This window comes from Ursus maritimus, unplaced genomic scaffold (genome assembly GCF_017311325.1).
Source record: "Ursus maritimus isolate PB19 unplaced genomic scaffold, ASM1731132v1 scaffold_5, whole genome shotgun sequence".
Taxonomy (NCBI): Eukaryota; Metazoa; Chordata; class Mammalia; order Carnivora; family Ursidae; genus Ursus; species Ursus maritimus.
The window spans coordinates 64,208,549-64,228,632 of NW_024426663.1; the positions used below are offsets into that span (position 1 = coordinate 64,208,549).

General features: G+C 37.1%; 1 protein-coding gene across 1 annotated transcript in view; it reads right to left on the bottom strand.

Moving 5' to 3' along the window:
* Positions 1–20,084, bottom strand: part of CCDC192 (coiled-coil domain containing 192) — a 189,141-nt gene that overhangs the window by 157,163 nt on the left and 11,894 nt on the right. The window contains exon 2 of the mRNA XM_040622707.1: positions 2,608–2,715. Coding sequence (XP_040478641.1) covers positions 2,608–2,715 — 108 coding nt within the window. The remainder of the gene's footprint in view (positions 1–2,607; positions 2,716–20,084) is intronic.

Below are 20,084 nucleotides of genomic sequence, written 5' to 3' on the forward strand. Positions count from 1 at the left end.
TTTCCCTATTCTTCTGCCATCACATTTTTAAAATGTCTACTGAATTTAAAAATAGAGGGGTGAGGAGGGGAGGGGACACTTCCTATCTTTTCAAGAATAAGACTAAGCTATAATACTGGAGAAAGCAAAAATTTCGGGATTAACTCCTCTGAGAACAGTGTTTCTATTTGATTAACCTTTGAACTATAACAGTAGAGACAGCCAAATCTAAAAAAGTACTCGACTTAATTAAAAGTGTATTGTTCAATATACCTGTAATGTGCTTTTTTTTTTTAAACATATCATACTTTCCTATTTTTCAAACCAATTTCCAATTTCCAATTCAATTAACTTGGTTAGGCAAATTTGGCAACCCCAAAGGCAATACTTCAGGAGAATAGCACACACAGGCCCTACGATTTAGTGCTATCGTGCAGTTTCTCTGGAGCCACAGAAACGCCCGTTTTCACTCACTAGCTCTTTCAGTGATTCCCTTGCTTGTGAGCTACTTGGGTACAGAAGCCCTGCTTCTATGTCTTTCTTCCCCAAACACCTAACTAGCATCTTACTCATTGTAGGTACATAGAAGTTGAGTAAAATCCAGTTTCCATTTTATATATTTAATCTGCTAAATACTAAAAAAAAAAATTGGGCTAATTGTTTCATACTACAGAAAGGATCATCGAGCTAAGAATCTTCAGTATTAGAGGGAAGTTGTATTGGATAAAAATATTTCGCAGGTGCCTGGGTGGCTCTGTCGGTTAAGCATCTGCCTTCGGCTCAGGTCATGATTTCAGGGTCCTGGTATCGAGCCCACATCAGGTTCTCAGCTGGTAGCCTGCTTCTCCCTCTCCCTCTGTCCCCTCACCCCCACTCCTGCTCGCTGTCTCTCTCAAATAAACAACTGAAGTCTTTAAAAATATATACTTTATGAAGAACAAAAGGGAGGAGTATTTTTGTGGGTAAATCGAATTTTACTGGTTTAAATGAGAAATCATTAAAAGGCATTTAGTTGCAAAATAAACATATATCTTCTCAACACAACTAATATGGCAGGAGTGCCCTCTTTCTGTTAGCCATTCAAACTTTCTCCCAGATTTGGAGGCTCTGGTTCATCAGTGTAATCTTTATAATTCATAATTTTGCTTCAGTTTGAGACTTGTTTTTGTTTCTTTTAGAAGAAAGACCTGTTTATAAACCAGGGTTATGGCATGTGCCTGACAAAGAAACTTTTCCAGATGGGTCTGGGCCTAGGGCAACACCCTTTCATTCATTGACTAAGTTTTTCATCAATCACACTTGGTCAGTAAACAATAAACGCATCCCAAAGTAAGAGATGCACTTTTTTGGTAAATTGGAAAAAGAAATGGAGGCCATTTGCGTGTGTCATCACATTACATGTTAATTATACTTCTTTTTCTTGTAACACAGGCACATTCTCCCCTAGTTTCCACAAAAATTCTTATAAAATTCTTATCCAATCAAATTTTGCTAGACCTTGTTACAAAAAGAAAACTTAAAGTTGTTTTTCATAAGTTTCTAAAAATATGTAATAAAAATGTAGCAATTCATGATAAATCAATAAAGGTTTATACCATTTCTGTCCTTTTCCTCCACTGATGATGGCAGAAGTGACCCAGACTCCAGGCAGCTGTGCCCTCTGGGGCCAAACCCCCTGCCCAAGGGGAAGGGCAGCAGTAACATTGGGATTTGCTGTATGCACTATGCTATTTGCAAAGTGTAATACTGGGAAAACGGTCCAGTCCCTGGTCTGAGCTTTGCTGATACCCACAGTCAATGTCTCTGAAAGCAGAGATCTGCTGTGGACAAAGGCCACGTCTAGAGCGGCAAGCCCTGCCCACTAGAGGTTGGGCTCCACAGACAGAGGGAAGCCAATATTTGAAAAAACTTTATTTCCTCAAATAATTTGAGAAAATTGCTCCTTTGGGGTTCCTGTAGGTTTTATCTTACCTTTGGGCTAATCTGTTTGTAATGCAAATATGCTTCATGGAGGAGAGCCACTGGCTTAAAAATGGCTTTCCTAACTCATGGGCTAGGGTGAACGAAAATCAAAATAGAAATGTAAAAGGAGTTTTAAAGGCTGGAAAGGTCCGTAAAGATTAAAGTAATTATTGTTATATCTAAAATGAATGAAGTCCTGTGTGTGTGTGTGTGTGTGTGTGTGTGTGTGTATCAGTAGATGCAGAGGTCAAAACACAGATTTATTGATTGATTTGTTTACTTCGAGTATAGTTCACAGAAAATGTTATATTAGTTTCAGGTGTACAAGATAGTGATTCAGGATCTCTCTACTAGGCTATACTCACTGCAAGTGTAGCTGCCATCTGCCCCCATACAACACTGTTACAGTATCAGTGACTTTATTCCCTACGCTGTGCCTTTTATTCCCATGACCTCTTGGCTCCATAACTGGAAGCCTCTACCTCCCACTCCCCGTTCACCCATCGTGCCCATCCCCTGACCCCCCTCCCCTCTGGGACCTGTCCGTTTGCTCTCTATATTTACAGATCCGCTCCTGGTTTTTGTAAAGCATGTTATGTAGATTTATATTTGTTCTACTGAACCCTTGAAGAACATTATCTTTCCAGTCTCAATGACAGGTATTACCTGTTCAGATAAGGATTTAGCCTTTTCTTCTGCTTCCTTCAGGCAAATCTCCAAGGCCTCCAGTTGAGCCAAAGTGAATGCCATCTGTCCAGTTTCCAGGGACTGTTTCTTTGAAACAATAATGAAGTATTACTTTTTGATATGGATAACTTCCTGAGTGTAGCTTAAGCAACTTTATGGATTCAAGATAGGGTTAATAAACTCATACAAATCATCTCCTTTTCTTCAACACAGTGATAAAACAGTGAAATGTTATGAAAACAATAGTCTTATTTAGCAGTTTAATGTCTGCACTGGAAGGTAAAAATGCATACTAAATTATGACAATGAACTACTTTAGAAAGTTAGACTAAAATTACCCACACTGGAATTTGGTTTATCCGCAGCTTTTTATTCTGGATACAAACAGAACTTTCCTTCAAGAGGCCAAGTCCAGGGTTTCACATTCCTAGTGAGAGATGTCACCTAGAATGTCTCTATTTTTAGCATTCACCTATCCTGAGGAACAGAACCCTGCGAACTCAGAGAAGCTCGTTTCCTCTGATCGTCACTTTCTTATCACCAGGTGTCATTAAAGCAAAGATACCACAGGGGTTAGGATCAGATCATTCTTGCCCAGAATATGGCTAAGATGACTGAAATCAGCAGATGGGGAGACTTTGCCTCCCAGTTGTGCTGCAGTCGATCTTTCTCATCTACAAAAGAAGAGTACACAACATCGGTACAGAAGTATCACTTACAGGCCCTGCTGAGACAAGAGCACTTCCTGGCGACTCTGGCTATCCTGACAATTAATAATTACACAGCAATGTGAAAACTTGAAAAGGGAGACCTCATACGTGCTAGGATTGTGACCTTCCTCCAACCTTTTTGGGTGTGTCCTGTTCTCTGGTGAATGTTCAGACTCTTACAACTGCTTCCAATAACCCCATAAAAGGAAAGAACTGTGTTCATTCTTTCATTTTCCTTTTTCCTTTCCTTTCCTTTTCTTTTCCTTTTTTGTTTCTTTTTCTTTTTTTCTTTTTTCTTTTTCTCTCTGGGGGCTGCGGCTTTGTTTTCTTCCTTTGATTTGGGAGCGCACCAATTTTATACATGTATGCAGTTCCTAATGGTACAATAGAGCCATCTGGTGGTAAATGGAACCAGCCATAAGGATAAAGCATTTATTCAGGACCTATAGTTGTTCATGTAGTACTCTAAACCCTAGGACCCAGCCATGGGCCTCTGATATAAATGAAACTCCATAAGATGCAGGGCAAAGAAATGATGCTACGTTCCAAAATGTAGCCTGGCTCCTAGATCACACAAGGCTGCATAATCCCCACCCCCGACCCCCCTGCACCAAGTAGACTTTGGCGGATGAACGTGTCTTGTGCTACAACAAATGATATTTGGAATGAATCAGGGATCCTCAGCACCCACTACATTTCAGAAGTCAGTCCAGAAAAAACAAATCTCAAAAAATGAGCCTCGACACAAAAGTCTTGTGTATTTACACCTATAGATAATTCATGCTGGAAAACATTTTATGCAGAAAGGGGAAATTTCAAGAGGCCAAACTATTCCAAAAAGATTGGGAATTCTGGATCTAGTTGCTATTTTCAGGGAGAAACTTCTTGTCTAATGTTTGATCTCAAGAGGAAGTTTCTTAATTTTTTAGTGAGGAGATCAAGCAAGATCAACTAATCTGTTTCTCCAGACCTTTCTCTCCAAACTTCCCAAATTTCCCTAGCCAAGAAGGACAATCATTTCCAGTAAGAGAGAAGCATTGTAAGTCAAAGCCAAATGAAACAGACTTGACTGAAGAGTGCTGGTAGATACTAGGACTTTTTATACAGGTGAATTTAAGAAATTGCCATGTGTTGCGGAAAGGGAGAGTCCTGAGCAAACTGAAGAAGGCAGTCTGTCTTCGGCACCCATGCTCCAGCTGTAAGCTATCACTCTCCACTCTCTGACTGGCCTTCCTGTTCCCCACTCCCCTAAGGGAAAAAGCCATGGATCTACACAGATGTAAAAATGGCTCTACAAAGGCAAACACTCTTTAATAGGAAGCAACCCCCTTTACCAAACAAAGGAATAAAAATTAAACCAAGAATAATTTCAGAAATAAGGACATACATGGGGATCAACGTTTTAGAGGTAGATGTGTTATTTCAAGGACCCTAAAGAAGTTAGGCATAGTTCGTCATTGTCCTAGCTTTGTGGGATGGAAAGGCAGAGAAGCAGAAAATGGGACTTCTACCATTAATGGCCACACCCCGACATAAAGCCACTTATGTTTATTATGAACATAAAACTGTCTTGGTAGTTAAAGTAATTGATGAGTAGTCGAAACCCTGTTAAATGCTATCACATGTTGAAACTATATGATATATACAGATGTTTGGGTGTTGAACCTGTCTGTGGATTTTCAAGTAGTAAATTCCAGCAGTTCAATGGGAATTCCGGTTTTTAACTTCTACTTTTTGTCTTAAAAATGTCTACCTAAATATCAAGCCAGTCATCTATGTACATGTAACTAAGATAACCAAGATGATTAAACCAAAAGAATGCTACAAATTAAAAATTCAAATTAAACTCTTTGGTTACAATAAAGACATTAGAGTCTTATCTATGTGTGTTAAAGTTGACAATCTGCTAATAGACAACTCTTACACAAAATCACGAGTCAATAATTGTTTAGTTGTCGAGGTTCCTTCTTTGAGGATCTGGAGGAAAATCTCTTCTTTTTTTCTAACTTAAATTTTCTCGGTGTCACTAACCCATCTCAGCATCTTTTTCATCATCCCTTTCCTTACTTTCAGGTCAGTATTTCTTAGTCTTCTGATGACCTTGCGTTTCTTTCTCAGCCATACAAACTCCTTCCCCTCTTCAGGACTGGTTCAAGGTCTCTGGCCCAGATCCTCCCCCTGCCTCTGAATCCACATGCAACATAGGTAGAAAGGGCCCTGCTTGCAGAAGCCAGACTGCACAGCCCTCAGCATTTAGTAGGAGCCCAATAAGTAGCTGTTGATGGATTGAAGGCTCAGCGGTCAAAGAAGGTGGTTGCACCAGGGGAACACTCCCCTCTGCTGAGAGGCTTCTTTGAGCAATCCTTTCCATGTATCCAGCCCAGGGACGCTGGTACGGATCACAACCCTGGGGAAATTCTCACCAAAAGCCAGGTACAAGCTTGAGTAGCAGAAGGCCAGGAGGTGGCCATGAATTGGGTGATGATGGCAGGATTGTCCTGAAGACTAAGTAAGCTCAAGCAGGTAACCACTTAGAAATGCTCAGTTCATGTTGTTATTAGTAATTCCATGGCCCCAACTCCTTTAAGGAGAATCGGTTGATATTAAAAGTTTCTAGCTTATTTTTAAACCCTAGTAAAAGAATGTCCCCATAGAGGCACTTTGTTACAACAAATGATCAAACGATAGCAGTGGGAAATTCAACTATGCAATTAGAACAAAGTTAATGTGTTAAATATGTGCATGTGCATTTGTCGAAAAGTCCGATTGCTAAATAAAGGTGTGCTTATAGCAAAGAACACCTTCACAGAAGAGCGTCTTGACGTGGGTCAGTTTAAGATAATTAAGTGTTTCCATCAGTCTGAAACTTCGAAGGTGCAGGATTCCAGCAGCAGCCCCAGCTCAGTGGTGCGATCACTTCAGGCCAGATAAAACATGCTTTCATCACATTTTGCAACGGTCAAGCTTCATGCTCCATGTCTCTTCTAAGCTTTCCCCCTGACTGACCGGCACCGAAGGCTCTAAACTTCTTTACCTTTCTATAACCTGCTCATATCTCTCATGCTAATGAAAGTTTTTCCCTAGCCTCCCACCTCAGCTCCTTACTCTAGACCGTTTATGTTATCCCTACCTGCCCTGTTTGGCAATCAGAATTCATTTTACAGGGGAAATTGTATCACTTTCATGTCCTTTTGTGCTTAACTTTTGCAACAGTATCTTAGGCTAACTTGCCAGTTTCTGCTCAGGCAACCATTTGAAAACTCAATTTTTCCTGATTTCAATCCATTCTAATGGAAATAGTATTCCTCTGTATTGGAATTGCCTAAACAGTCTGCTAATATGATATTTTTTATTGAAAACTGAACACACTACAAGTCTTGTCAAAGTCCAGGGGAAAGAAGGTTCTAGAAAGTGCCTATCAATATGCCTGTGAAGGAGATCAACGTTGGGAGGATGACAGATGAGCATTGACCAAGCACAGCACTGCTTGTAATCTGGAAGGCCACATTCTGGACCTGACCGTGTTCCTTGGGCTGTATGACTTCTGGGTTTCACTTCTTGGGGCTTCAGTTTTTCATCTTTAAATGAGGCATGTATTGGGCACATCTCATTCCGAAATAGTCACTCCAATGGAGTGATTGAGGGGAGTTTAATGAAGGGACTATATACAAACACGTGGGCACAGTCAAGGGCATCAATGGATGACAGGGCAGTCCCAAGAAGTGAAGGTAATCTTTGCCTCACCTTGAACCGAAGAGGTAGAGGGAAGAGATAATGGCAGAGTATTATTATAGAATCTAGAAAGAGAGCTTGAGGAGAGGGCCATGTCTATGAGCTGACACCCCGGATAGGGAAATAGAACCACTGCGCACCTGTGCTCGGACATAATGGTGGACAGACCAGTGGAATAAATAGCCTGACCTCCTCTTCTCTCACCCTGTGTTCTTCTGTATCTCCCTTGGGCTGAGCCCATAAAAAGCCAGAGGGCAAGAGACCCTGAATGACAAGTCCAGAGAGACCAGCTAACCTGGGAAGGAACAGAGCAGGGAGGGTGGAGAATGGATCTAGAAAGGGAAATAAAACCTCAGCCCATGGGGTGCCTGGGTAGCGCAGTCGTTAAGCGTCTGCCTTTGGCTCAGGGCATGATCCTGGCGTTCTGGGATCGAGTCCCACATCAGGCTCCTCCGCTGGGAGCCTGCTTCTTCCTCTCCCTCTCCCCTGCTGTGTTCCCTCTCTCACTGGCTGTCTCTCTGTCACATAAACAAATAAAATCTTTAAAAAAAAAAAAAACAAACCTCAGCCCAAAGGGGTTTAATTATATGAGCGGTTCCCAAATGCTAACCCATAGATCTGTATTGGTTTGTGATAACGTCTCCACCCGTAGCAAGAAAAAGATGGAAGTAATATTTTAAAAAAACATTATGAATTTTTCATAAAACCAAATTTATTCCATTTAGAGAACTGTCCTTTATTCTGAGATTATGATCATTCTATATATTTTGGTGTTAAGAGGATGTTTCTTTAACAAATGATAGTGATAATATATGGAAATTATTCTTTTAGTGAATTTTCTTCAAAAAAAAAAAGAGAAGTTGGCAGTGCTATGAGATCTAATCCCAATTATTGTGGAGGTGGAAATTCTTGTGGGTTTATGAAATCTAAAAGTATAGAGACCCTCTAAGTCATCTCTGTTAAATTATGAATTGAATGTTTTATCAGGCAGTCTTTCCAGAACTATGGTCTCTGAATTCCCCTAGACCAAATCCAACATGGACCTGTATTCAATATCAAGTTGCTGCAGCAAGGTCCAGGATACTACTTTTCTAGAAAAAAAAAAACACATTTCTAAAAGTCAATCTTTCATCCTGTGAAAGATTAAACTACTTTTTCATTTCTATAGCATCGGTGATAGAAAAAAGAATAAAAGAAGAGGGATTCAAAAGGAATTGTTGACTCAGATATTAACTTATAAAAAGATTGTTGCCATGGAATTAACGAGAAATGACCATGTGACATTTGATATCCTCATAAATAACTTTAAATAATGGCTTACCCGAAACTCTTAACAAGCTAACTCTCATTTTAATTCAGTTCAAAGCATTTCAACTCATTAAGTTAAAAAAATATTTATTAAAGACTCACTCTTTGCCAGATATGATGCTAAGCAGTGGGGGAAATGAGCAGTAAGAAGGCTGACAGGGTTAATACCCTCACCAGAATTCCTAGCTTAGAATTTCTCTCCAATACAAAAATCCTAGGATTTTAGTTTTAATGTAAAAATCGAAAGAAATGTCAGAAGTTTGGTGGTTAATTTAACTTTTTTATGCTCATTCATAATATATAGTTCTTGGCTTTGGGGGCTTGTTCTTTTCTCTTTGATAAGGATTCTGGTAGATGTTAAAAGGAGGTGAGAGGCAGCCTAACCTGTTTTCAAATATTCCAGATCTTTCTCAAACAATATTGCTTTATAGCTTCTTAGAGACAATGTACATATAGTATCGGAGGAGAAAAAAGACCTAGTAAACAATGTGTATCTTCCATTGTTTAAAGTAAAATTAGCAGTAAAACAGGGGCTGGTTTTCAGGTATTCAGGTAAGAGGACACCTGAATTTGGGTTCGTATTGTTATAGAATTTGTTTTGTGACCCAAAATAGCCCTCCATCATTTTCATCTTATGGAACAATTTCATAGAACTTTGAACATCACAAACCTCTTTAAGAACCTAATAATATCTGTGAATTCTCTTATTAGAAGAAAATGCACATACGTGTTTTGCATGTGTGCTTACACACGCACACGCTTCCTCACACGCCCATGCACACACAGGACCACAATTTTGCATATAATTTTAGACTGTTTAAGCATCTTTTTCAATGACATCCATGTGGCCCAAATTATGGATTCCTTGTTTAGGAATTCATTTCTATTCCATCTACCTTTAATTTTTATTCTAAAGTAAAAGACCAAATTTTAATGAATGAGAGTATCACTACATTCTTGCTGCCTCTACTGTAGGTCATGCAAATGAATAATAAAAAAAAAAACAACCTTTTCTTCCTAGGGAAATGACCCAAACTCAAAAGAAACAGCATAGTTTCTCTTTCTGGAGGGGAGAGCAAGTAGCGTGTCTTCCCAGGGGAGCCTCGTTCTTGTAACGGAAACCTCACAGCAACCAGTGCTAACCCATCCTATTAACCAGGAAATGAACATTTTTTTTTAATTTTTATTTTATTTTATTTATTTTATTTTTTTATTTGATAGAGACAAAGATAGTGAGAGAGAGCATGAGCAGGAAGAAGAGGGAGAAGCAGACTCCCCACTGAGCAGGGAGCCCGATATGGTGCTAGATCCCAGGACCCTGGGATCATGACCTGAGTCGAAGGCAAACACTTAACCAACTGAGCCACCCAGGTGCCCCAGGAAGTGAACATTTTAATAATGACTATATATTTTCTTCCTAATAAAAAGGGACACAACAAGGGAATTTTCTATTAAAAACAGATTTTGGTTTCTTTAGAAAAGGAATGAGAGAAAAAATAGGGACTCGATGGATATAGAGTTTCAGCTTCACAAAATGAGAAAGTTCTGGAGGTTGGTTGCACAAAGATGTAACCATGCTTTATACTACTCAACTGCACGTTTTAAAGATCATTAAAATGGTCCATTTTATGTGATAGGGATTTTACCACAATTTTTAAAAATAACTTAGTATAAAACAAGTTATAAAGCAGATAAATTATGGAGTGACAGAATTAGTTGATGTTAAAATTAATTCAACTACTCTTTACCTACTTTACAAGATTGTTGTGAGAACAAAAAGAAGCAATTTTGGATTTTGATTTCTTTAATAAAAAATAAAAGTCCAAAAAATACTATTTGTTTTTAAATAAAACTTTTGTTCAGTGGGACGTATAATAATACAAATACTTTTCCCATTAGTAAAGACAGTATTTTGAATAGTTGAGTCTTTTTGTGGCAGGATTATTTTTTTCCATACATCACACTTAGGTTTAGATGTTGAGTTCTTTGGCATATTAACCAACAATGTTTTCACGTTCCTACTGTATCCCAGTCTTTTAGGAAATGCACTTGCCTGTAGGAGGAAGGATTTTCAGCTTGGCTTATGGGGGAGATGATGGCCTTTTATTGCCCAAATTGACTGTGGCTTGTCAAACAGTTTTGTGAGTAAATTATTGCTATACTGTGTATGATCAAAAACAGATGTTTTATGATTGTTCAGTGTATAGGCAATTTTTTCTCCCCCAGTGAATTTTAGGTTCTAAATAAGTAAATTTAAAAAAAGAAATCCAAGAAATTTAACTGTAATGGTAAGAACTTCCGTACTCTAATGGTATTGTTCCAGAACCTAGCTAGAAAATCCTCAGTTGAACTTGATGTTCCATGAGAAACCTTTTCCACGAGAAGCCTTCCCCCCACCTCACCCCAGCCTGGCATTTGCACAGACTCCTCTCTTTACCAGGATCTAAAGGAGAAATGTGTTATGAATCCTTTCAGATCAGATCAAAGTTCAGTAACAATTTCCATCGTACATTCCAACACGATAAGGTAAGCAGAGGACAGATGGGAGAGCTCTCTTTTGCTGTGAATTTCCACTTCTTTTAAGGACTCAGTGAAAATATGACTAAGAAGCATGGTCAGCATATCAAAGAAGAGGGCACAGCATGCCCAACATTAGCTACTCAGTAGGCTTTGCTTTCTCATCTATGAAAGGAGACCATTATACCTAACTCATCTTGTACCCTGAGATAGCCATTTGTCATGCTGTTTTGATGGGCTAGTGTGTTTCTCTGTTTGGAAAATTTCCTATCTCATGAATCCCATCTCTCCAAAATGCCCTCTCAAGCATCCTTTGCATCCAAGGTATAGGCCTGTGACTCAGTTTCCATCAATCAGACGTACCACCCTGAGACTTCAAGGTGGATGAGAGTGGTATGAAAAAGGTGCCAAATAGAATGGAAGGTGGCCAGGTAGACAGAGTCATCACCCTGTTTTCAGAGGCTGCAGTGACAGAAGACTTAGAAGTAATACCTCATATTCAGGGAAAGTGACAAGTGATGTGGGGCCTATGCCCAGTGGCAGCAGTAGCAGGTACCTCCCCCGAATCTGGGGTTGTTAACTGGCTGTGATCTTTAAGCCTGGTTCTCTGGTTCTCTTAGAGAACCCATCGAAAAACCTAATATCCTTTAGTAACTCATTTTCCCTTTAATACTAACTGGAATGAATTTTGTTTATTAAGCCTCCATTTCCTCACCTCCAAAAATGGAGAAAACAATAAGCCCATGGGGGCTGAGGTAACCGTTAAATGTGGGAATACTGAAAAAATACTTAGCCTGGCCCCTGAGCCATAGAAGAAGGTTTTTTCAAAAATCATCATCTTTTTAACTTCTAGGTTTTTAGGTTTCTCTTGTGTAGCTTCTGGGAACTCACAGCCTAGGAAACAGCCTGAGGGTTGATTATAAAAGCCAGCAACTCTTACAAACTCTAGTGGTCTTGGCATCATGTGACTATATCTGGCCTGGTTACTCTTTGTTGGAAAAAGTAAATCATTATGCATAATATAAGAGCAAGAATTCAAAACATAGAAGAGGGCGCAGCCTGTACTCTCTTCTGCCTGCTCAAGAAAGTTATTACTCTATCAGCTCCATTTCTTCCCTTCCTTAACTTTCTTGCTAGCCTTGTTGTTTTGGGCTTTTGAAATGAAAAGGGGGAGATAGAAGAAGAGCAAGAGGAAGAACAAGTGTAACCTCTACACCCAACATGGGGCGTGAACTCTCAACCCAGAGACCAGGAGTCACATATATATAATATAGCTGAAATTTCCCCCATATAGTGTAATTAATGCAATTTCACCTTCAGTATACCATCAGAGTCCATTGGACCCAAATGTAGCATTGACTTTCTTTTTTCTAGCTGTTCTGCTCTTAAAAATCTATATTTCATGTCTTTTATCCTTTTTTGGAGGTTCTTACAAAGAACAAAGAGAATATATATTAATTTTTTTAAAGCATAATAAAACTCATTGTATCTTACCATTATCAACACACCCATTGGAGCATTTTATGAAGCTAAGATATATTGTGGGATCTTAGTGATCTTGTTTTTCCTATATTTCGAACATATTGCCACTGAATCACTATAGGAATTACTTTTTATCATTATTTGTCAATTATTTCCAAATACGACTTTTAAAAAAGGACTAAAAGGCAAAGAATTGTGGCATTGACTGGAAGTACAATACAATAGTAAAATTAATAATCATCTTTCAATTTCCTATTGTGTTGCCAAAAGTATTGAATCCTCTTTCAAGGTATAAGAGAGGAGACACTATTTTTATATTTTTGGCTTTCACTAAACATGGTTGAGAATAGTGCACTTTTCATCTTCCATTCATAATGCCCAGAGAAAAGAAAATTGACAGAGGAATGTATTTCACAGTGTTTTGACAAATCAGAAGTAAATGTGAAGAGCAGCACTTTTGATGGGGACTGTGCACTGCACTAGCCGTTAACCATATGCAGATTTTGAGGACTTGAGATGTGGCCAGTTTGAACTGAGATGTATTGTAAGTATAAAACACACACAAGATTTTGAAGACTTAGCACAATATGAGAGAATGTAAGATATTTCAATACACTTTTAAATTGAGTACATGTTAAAATGACAATATTTTGGATACATTAGGTTAAATGAAATATATTCCTAAAATATACTCTCGCCTATTTAAGTGTTTAATGTAGCTATTAGAAAGTTTTAAATGATATATATGGCTTGCAGTGTATTTCTATTGGACAGTGTAGCTCTAGACACTAATGTTGATAATGGAATTAATCATGCAAGTAAAATAGACTTTACATCTTCAGCTCATGACTTCTTAGACACTTAGATGAGTATCCTCAAACTCACGAATCAATGAATGAAAACCATCTCTAAGGACTAAATAGGAAATAGGGTATTCTCATAAAAGACAGAGTCTATCACATAATATCTCGTGACAAGAACTTGGACTTTCCTTTTTTGTTAAGAGGACACATAACCATATTTTCCCATCTTTTATGATGTTTATGTGCCACAATTTTTACTAGATAACAAAGATATTTGCTATGTTCAAATTTTTATCACATTTTATCAAATTTTTAATTGGAGGGTTTTTTAAAATTATGCCTTTATTCTTCTGTAAATTATTCAAAAAAGGACTATGAAAGTAAAAAAATCAGTTGGGTTTATTTGATCCAGATGGTAAATGATGATGATTATTTTTCCTTGTATACTAAGGGTTAGGAACTTGAGGAATTTGAAAGGTACCTTATGGGTACTAGACTGTTTCTTTTTTTTTTTTTTTTAGTATATTTTTTTATTTATTTGGGAGAGAGAAAGAAAGCATGAGTGGGGAGAGGGGGAGAGGGAGAGGGAGAAGCAGGGATCCTGATGCGGGGCTCGATCCCAAGATCCTGGGATCATGACCTGAGCCAAAGGCAGCTGCTTAACCGACTGAGCCACCCAGGCGCCCCATAGACTCTTTTAAACCACAACTCAATTTTGAAATTGGACCATTTGGATCTCAACATTACATGTTAAGCAGCCATAAAGAAAGTTATTATGGGAGACTTTTTTCTAGATTTTCAGGGACATGATCATCAAAAAAGAATGTCAGAACACATCTGAAGGCCAGAAGCCCAAATACTGCTTTACTCAGAAGGAGAAAAATTAATAGGATTCAGAATATAGTCACCATGGACATAGATATTTCTATTTTAAGGAAGATTCCAAGTAGAAAGAGCCCCTAGGGAAAGCAGGCTGTTCTAGAATTTATAGCATTTTCCTTAGGCATTTGAGGGAAGCAAAACAGGGCTTGCTCCTTTCCAAAGAATGTTCTGAACCACATTTAATTTAAAAATATCTTACAATTTAATTTTCCTTTGCATTAAATGTATAATTCAGGAACATTTTCTTCCCTAAGTGAAAAACACAATATGTCCAGTTATTCAAAAACAAACACATGAGAATCATTCACACATTTATTGCACTCCTTTTATGTAGGACCCAGAGCTAAACCCCGGGGGATAAAGATGAATTAATCAAATTCCCTACCCTGCAGGAGCTCATAATGTGATATATATAGGTTGAGAAAAGGAGGAGAGATAAAGTAGACTTCAATTTTATAAGGATAGGAAAGGAGAAAGGGAAAAAGACATGTATCAACATCATCTCTGTGCCATGGATTTTCTATATATTATGTCCCCAAACTTCAGATATGATGAAGGGTATAAAAATAAAGTGAAAATCATCCAGATTTCTACCATCCAGAGATGGCTGCATGTTGTGGTCTGAAAGTGTCCCCTGCCCACTGGAATTCATAAGTGGCAGTCCTGACTTCCAATGTTACCGTATTAGGAGGTGTGGTCTCTGAGAAGCCATAAGGTTTAGACACAGTCATCAGGGTGGGGTCCTCATGATGGGATTAGTGTCCTTAAAAGAATAAAGCAGAGTACTCTGTTCCTCTGGTAGCTTTTCTCTCTCTCCTTCTTCCTCTTTACCTTCCTCCCTTTCTGTCTCCCAGTTCCCTTCCCTCTCCTGGCCCCAATAATATGAGAATACAGCAACCAGGCAACCAGCTACAAGCCAATACCTCACCATGCTGGCACCTTGATCTCTGACTGCTCAGCCACCAGAATTGTGAGAAATAAATGTCTATTGTTGAAGCCACCCAATCTGTGGTATTTCGTTATGGCAGCCCAAGCAGACTAAGACCATATTTGGTGCATTACTTTCTATTTTGTGTGTGTGTGTGTGTGTGTGTGTGTGTACTTACTTTCTAGACTTGTATGTGTGTACCTGTGAGATGCATAATGTGTAAAATATTGATTCACAGTATACATGGTTATATATGGCTAAACTGGAATCATTTGCAATTAGCAATGGGTCACAGATACAAACTATATTTGAATGATGATAGATGTTCTATTCCATAATTCTTTAAAGTAAGCTCTACACCCAACGTGCAGCTCGAACTCATGACCCTGTGACTGAGCCAGTGAAGTATCCCCATATTCCATAATTTCTGATTTAAAAATTACCATATATTTAAAGGTCAGAATAAATTTTACTGTGTGCATATATTTTCCCTATAATTGGAGAACCCTGTAATAAGCATATTTATACATCCTTGTGGACTTGTTTTTTATTTTCTTAATATAAATGAGAAAAGTGGTTACTGGATGTTATAGAGTACATACTTGATACGTATTTCTGATTACATCCCCCAAATTAACACTCCCACCAACAGTATATGAGAATCGTAGTTTTCTTACAACTTTGCCAGTAATGACATTTTCAATACTTTTTTTTTGAGGTATAATTGACATACAATATTATATTAGTTTCAGGTGTACAGTAAAGTGATTTGACTTTTATATGCATTGCCAAATGGCCACCACAATAAATCTGGTTACTGTCACCTTAAAAAGTTAATACAATGTTATTGACTGTGTTCCCATGCTGTACATCACATCCCCATAACTTTTTTTTTGTAACTGGAAGCTTATACTTATTAATCTTCTATACCCATTTTGCCCACTCCCAGCCCGCATCCCCTATGGCAACCCACAATCTGTTCTATCTACAAGTTTGGGTCCTGTTTTGTTTTGTTTCTTTTGTTTTTTAGATCTCATGTATAAATAAAATCAAATGGTATTTGTCTTTCTCTGTCTGACTTATTTCACTTAGAATAATAGCCCCCAAGGACCATTCATGTTGCCAAATGGCAAGATTTCATTTTTTATGGCTGAGTAATATTCCATTGCATATATGTTTCACATTTTCTTTATCCATTCATCCGTTGATGGATGCTTAGGTTGTTTCCATATGTTGACTATTATAAATAATGCTGCATTGAATGTGTGGATGGCATATATCTTTTTGATTTAGTGTTTTCATTTTCTTTGGATAGATACCCAGCAGTGGAATTTCTGGGTTGTGTGGCACCACTATTTGTAATTTTTTGAAGACCCTCCATACTGTTTTCCATAGTGGCTATACCAATTTACATTCCCATCCACAGAGCATGAGGGTTCCTTTTTCTCCACATCCTTGCCAACACATGTTATTTCTTGTCTTTTTTATAAGAGCCATTATAACAGGTATTAGATGATATCACATTGTGGTTTTGATTTGCATTTCCCTGATGATTAATGATGTTGAGCATCTTTTTATGTGCCTATGACATCTGTATTCTTCTTTGGAGAAATGTCTGTTCATATCCTCTGCCCAATTTTTAATCAGATACTTAGTTACTGAGTTTTATGAGTTCTTTATGTATTTTGGATATTAACCCCTTATCGAATATATAATTCACAAATATTTTTTCCTGTTCAGTAGGTTGCCTTTTTATTTTGTTGATCGTTTCCTTTCCATGCAGAAGATTTTTGGTTTGATGTCCCATTTATTTATTTTTCCTTTTATTTCCTTTGCCTTTGGAATCAGATCCCCCCAAATCACTAAAACTGATATCAAGGAGCTTACCCACTTGGTTTCTCCTAGAAGTTTTAAGGTTTCAGGTCTTACATTCAAATCTTTAATCTACTTTGAGTTGATTTTTGTATATTGTGTAGGATGGTATTCCAGTTTCATTTTTTTGCATGTAGCTGTCCACTTTTCCCAATACCACATAGTGAAGAGGCTGTCTTTATATATATATATATATATATATATATATATATATATATATATATATATATATATATATATATATATATATATATATATATATATATATATATATATATATATATATATATATATGTATATATATATATATATATATATATATATATATGGATTATTTCAGGGCTCTTAATTCTGTTCCATTCATCTATGTGTCTATTTTTACTCCATTACCATACTGTTTTGGTTACTATAGCTTTGTGGTATAGTTTGAAATCAGGGAGCATGATACCTCTAGTTTTGTTCTTCTTTCTTTTTTTTTTTTTTTTAAAGATTTTATTTATTTATTCAACAGAGATAGAGACAGCCAGTGAGAGAGGAAACACAAGCAGGGGGAGTGGGAGAGGAAGAAGCAGGCTCATAGCGGAGGAGCCTGATGTGGGGCTTGATCCCATAACGCCGGGATCACGCCCTGAGCCGAAGGCAGACGCTTAACCGCTGTGCCACCCAGGCGCCCCCTTGTTCTTCTTTCTTAAGATCGTTTGGCAGTTTGGGGTCTTTTGTGGTTCCATACCAATTTTAGAATTTTTTGTTCTAGTTCTATGAAAAATGTCATTGGAATTTTTATTTCATTGAATCTATAGATTGTTTTGTGTAATATGAACATTTTAACAATATGAATTCTTCCAATCCATGAGCATGGAATATCTGTCCATTTATTTGTGTCTTATTCAATTTCTTTCATCAGTGTCTTACAGTTTTTAGTGTACAGATCTTTCACTTCCTTGATTAAATTTATTCCTAGCTATTTTACTCTTTTTGATGTGATTGTAAATCAGATTTTTTTCTTGATTTCTTTCTGATAGTTCATTACTAGTATATGGAAATGCAGCATATTTCTGCATATTAGTTTTGTATTTTTCAAATTTACTGAATTCATTTATTAGCTCTAACAGTTTTTTTATTGATTCTTTGGGTTTTCTGTGTATAGTATCATGTCATCTGCAAATACTGAGAGTTTTACTTAGTCCTTTCCAATTTATATGCCTTTTGTTTCTTTTTCTTGCCTAGTTGCTACAGCTAGGACTTTGAACATTCTGTGAATAACAGTGGGATTAGTGGCTATCCTTGTCTTGTTCCTGGTCTTAGAGGACAAGCTTTTGCTTTTCATCATTGAGTATGATATTTGCTATGGGATTGTCATAAATGACCTTTAGTATGTTGAGGTACATTCTCCATATCCACTTTGTAGAGCGCTTTTTATCATAAATGGATATCGAATTTTGTCAAATGTTTTTTCTGCATCTATTGAGATGATCATATGATTTTTATCTTTCATTTTGTTAAAGTGGTCTATCAAATTGATTGATTTGTGGATTGGAACCATCCTTGCATCCCTGGAATAAATCTCACTTAATCATGATGTACGATACTTTTAATGTATTGCTAAGTTTGGTTTGCTAAAATATTGCTGAGGATTTTTGCATATTTGTTCATTAGGGATGTTGACCTGTAATGTGTGTGTGTCTGTGTGTGTATGTATGTGTGTGCATTTAGTCTCTGGTTTTGGTATCAGGGTAATGCTGGCCTAGTAAAGTGAGTTTGGAAGCTTTCCCTCCTCTTCAATTTTTTGCAAGAGTTTGAGAAGGATAGGTATGAAATCTTCTTTGAACGATTGGAAGAATTCACTAAACCATCTGGTCCTGGACTTTTATTTGTTAGGAGATTTTTGATTACAGATTCAATCTCCTTACTACTAATAGATCTCTTCAGGCTTTCTATTTCTTCATGATTCAATCTTGGAAGATTATAAATGTCTAAGAACTTATCCACTATGGGCATATAATTGTTCATTGTAGTCCCTTTATATCCTTTGTATTTCTATGGTATCAGTTGTAACTTCTCTTTTATCTCATATTTTATTTAGTTGAGCCATCTCTCTTTTTTTCTTGGTGAATCTGGGTAAAGACTGTCATTTTCATTTATCTTTTCAAAGAACCAGTTCTTAGTTTCATTAGTCTTTTCTATTATCTTTTTAGTTTCCATTTCGTTTATTTCCATTCTGATCTTTATTATTTTCTTCCTTCTACTAACTTTGGGCTTCATTCCTTTTTCTTCTAGTTACTTTAGGTATAAAGTTAAATTATTTATTTGAGATTTCTTTTGTTTCTTGAGGTAAGCCTGTATTGTATTGCTATTAACTTCCCTCTTTGAACTACTTTTCCTTCATCCCGTAGATTTTGGTATGTCATATTTCTATTTTCATTTGTCTCTAGGTATTTTTAAAATTTCTCCTTTGATTTCTTCTATGACCCAGTAGTTGTTTAGTAACATGTTTAATCCCCATGTTATTTTAGTTTTTCCAGTTTTCTTGTATTTGATTTCTAGTTTCATAGCTTTGTGATCTGAAAAAAAATGCTCGATATGATTTCAGTCTTTTTGAATTCATTGAGACTTGTTTTGTGGCCTAACATGTGATCCATCTGGAAAATGTTCCTTGTATACTTGAGAAGAATGTGTATCCTGCTGCTTTTGGATAGATAGATAGATAGATAGATATAGATATAGATATAGATATAGATATAGATATAGATATAGATAAATAAATCTCAAGTCCATTTGGTCTAATGTGTCATTTAAGGCTGATGTTTCTTGTTAATTTTCTGCCTGGATGATCCATCCATTGATGTAAGTGAGATGTTAAAATCCCCTACCACTATTGTATTGCTGGAAATTTCTCCATTTAGGTCTGTTAATATTTGCTGTATATATTTTGGTGCTCTTATGTTGGGTGTCTATATATTCATAAATATTAATGTTCTTACTGAATTGACCCATTTATCATTATGTAGTGCCTGTCTTTGTCTTTTATTACAATCTTTTCTTTAAAGTCTATTTTGTCTGCTATGATTATAGCTATACCAGCTTTCTTTTTGTTTTATTCCCACAGCATACCTTTTTTCATTCCTTCATTTTCAGCGTCTGGGAGTCTAATGTGAATCTCTTGCAGGCAGTATACGTACCTGTCTTGTTTTTTTACCCATTCAGCCCCTCTATGTCTTTTGA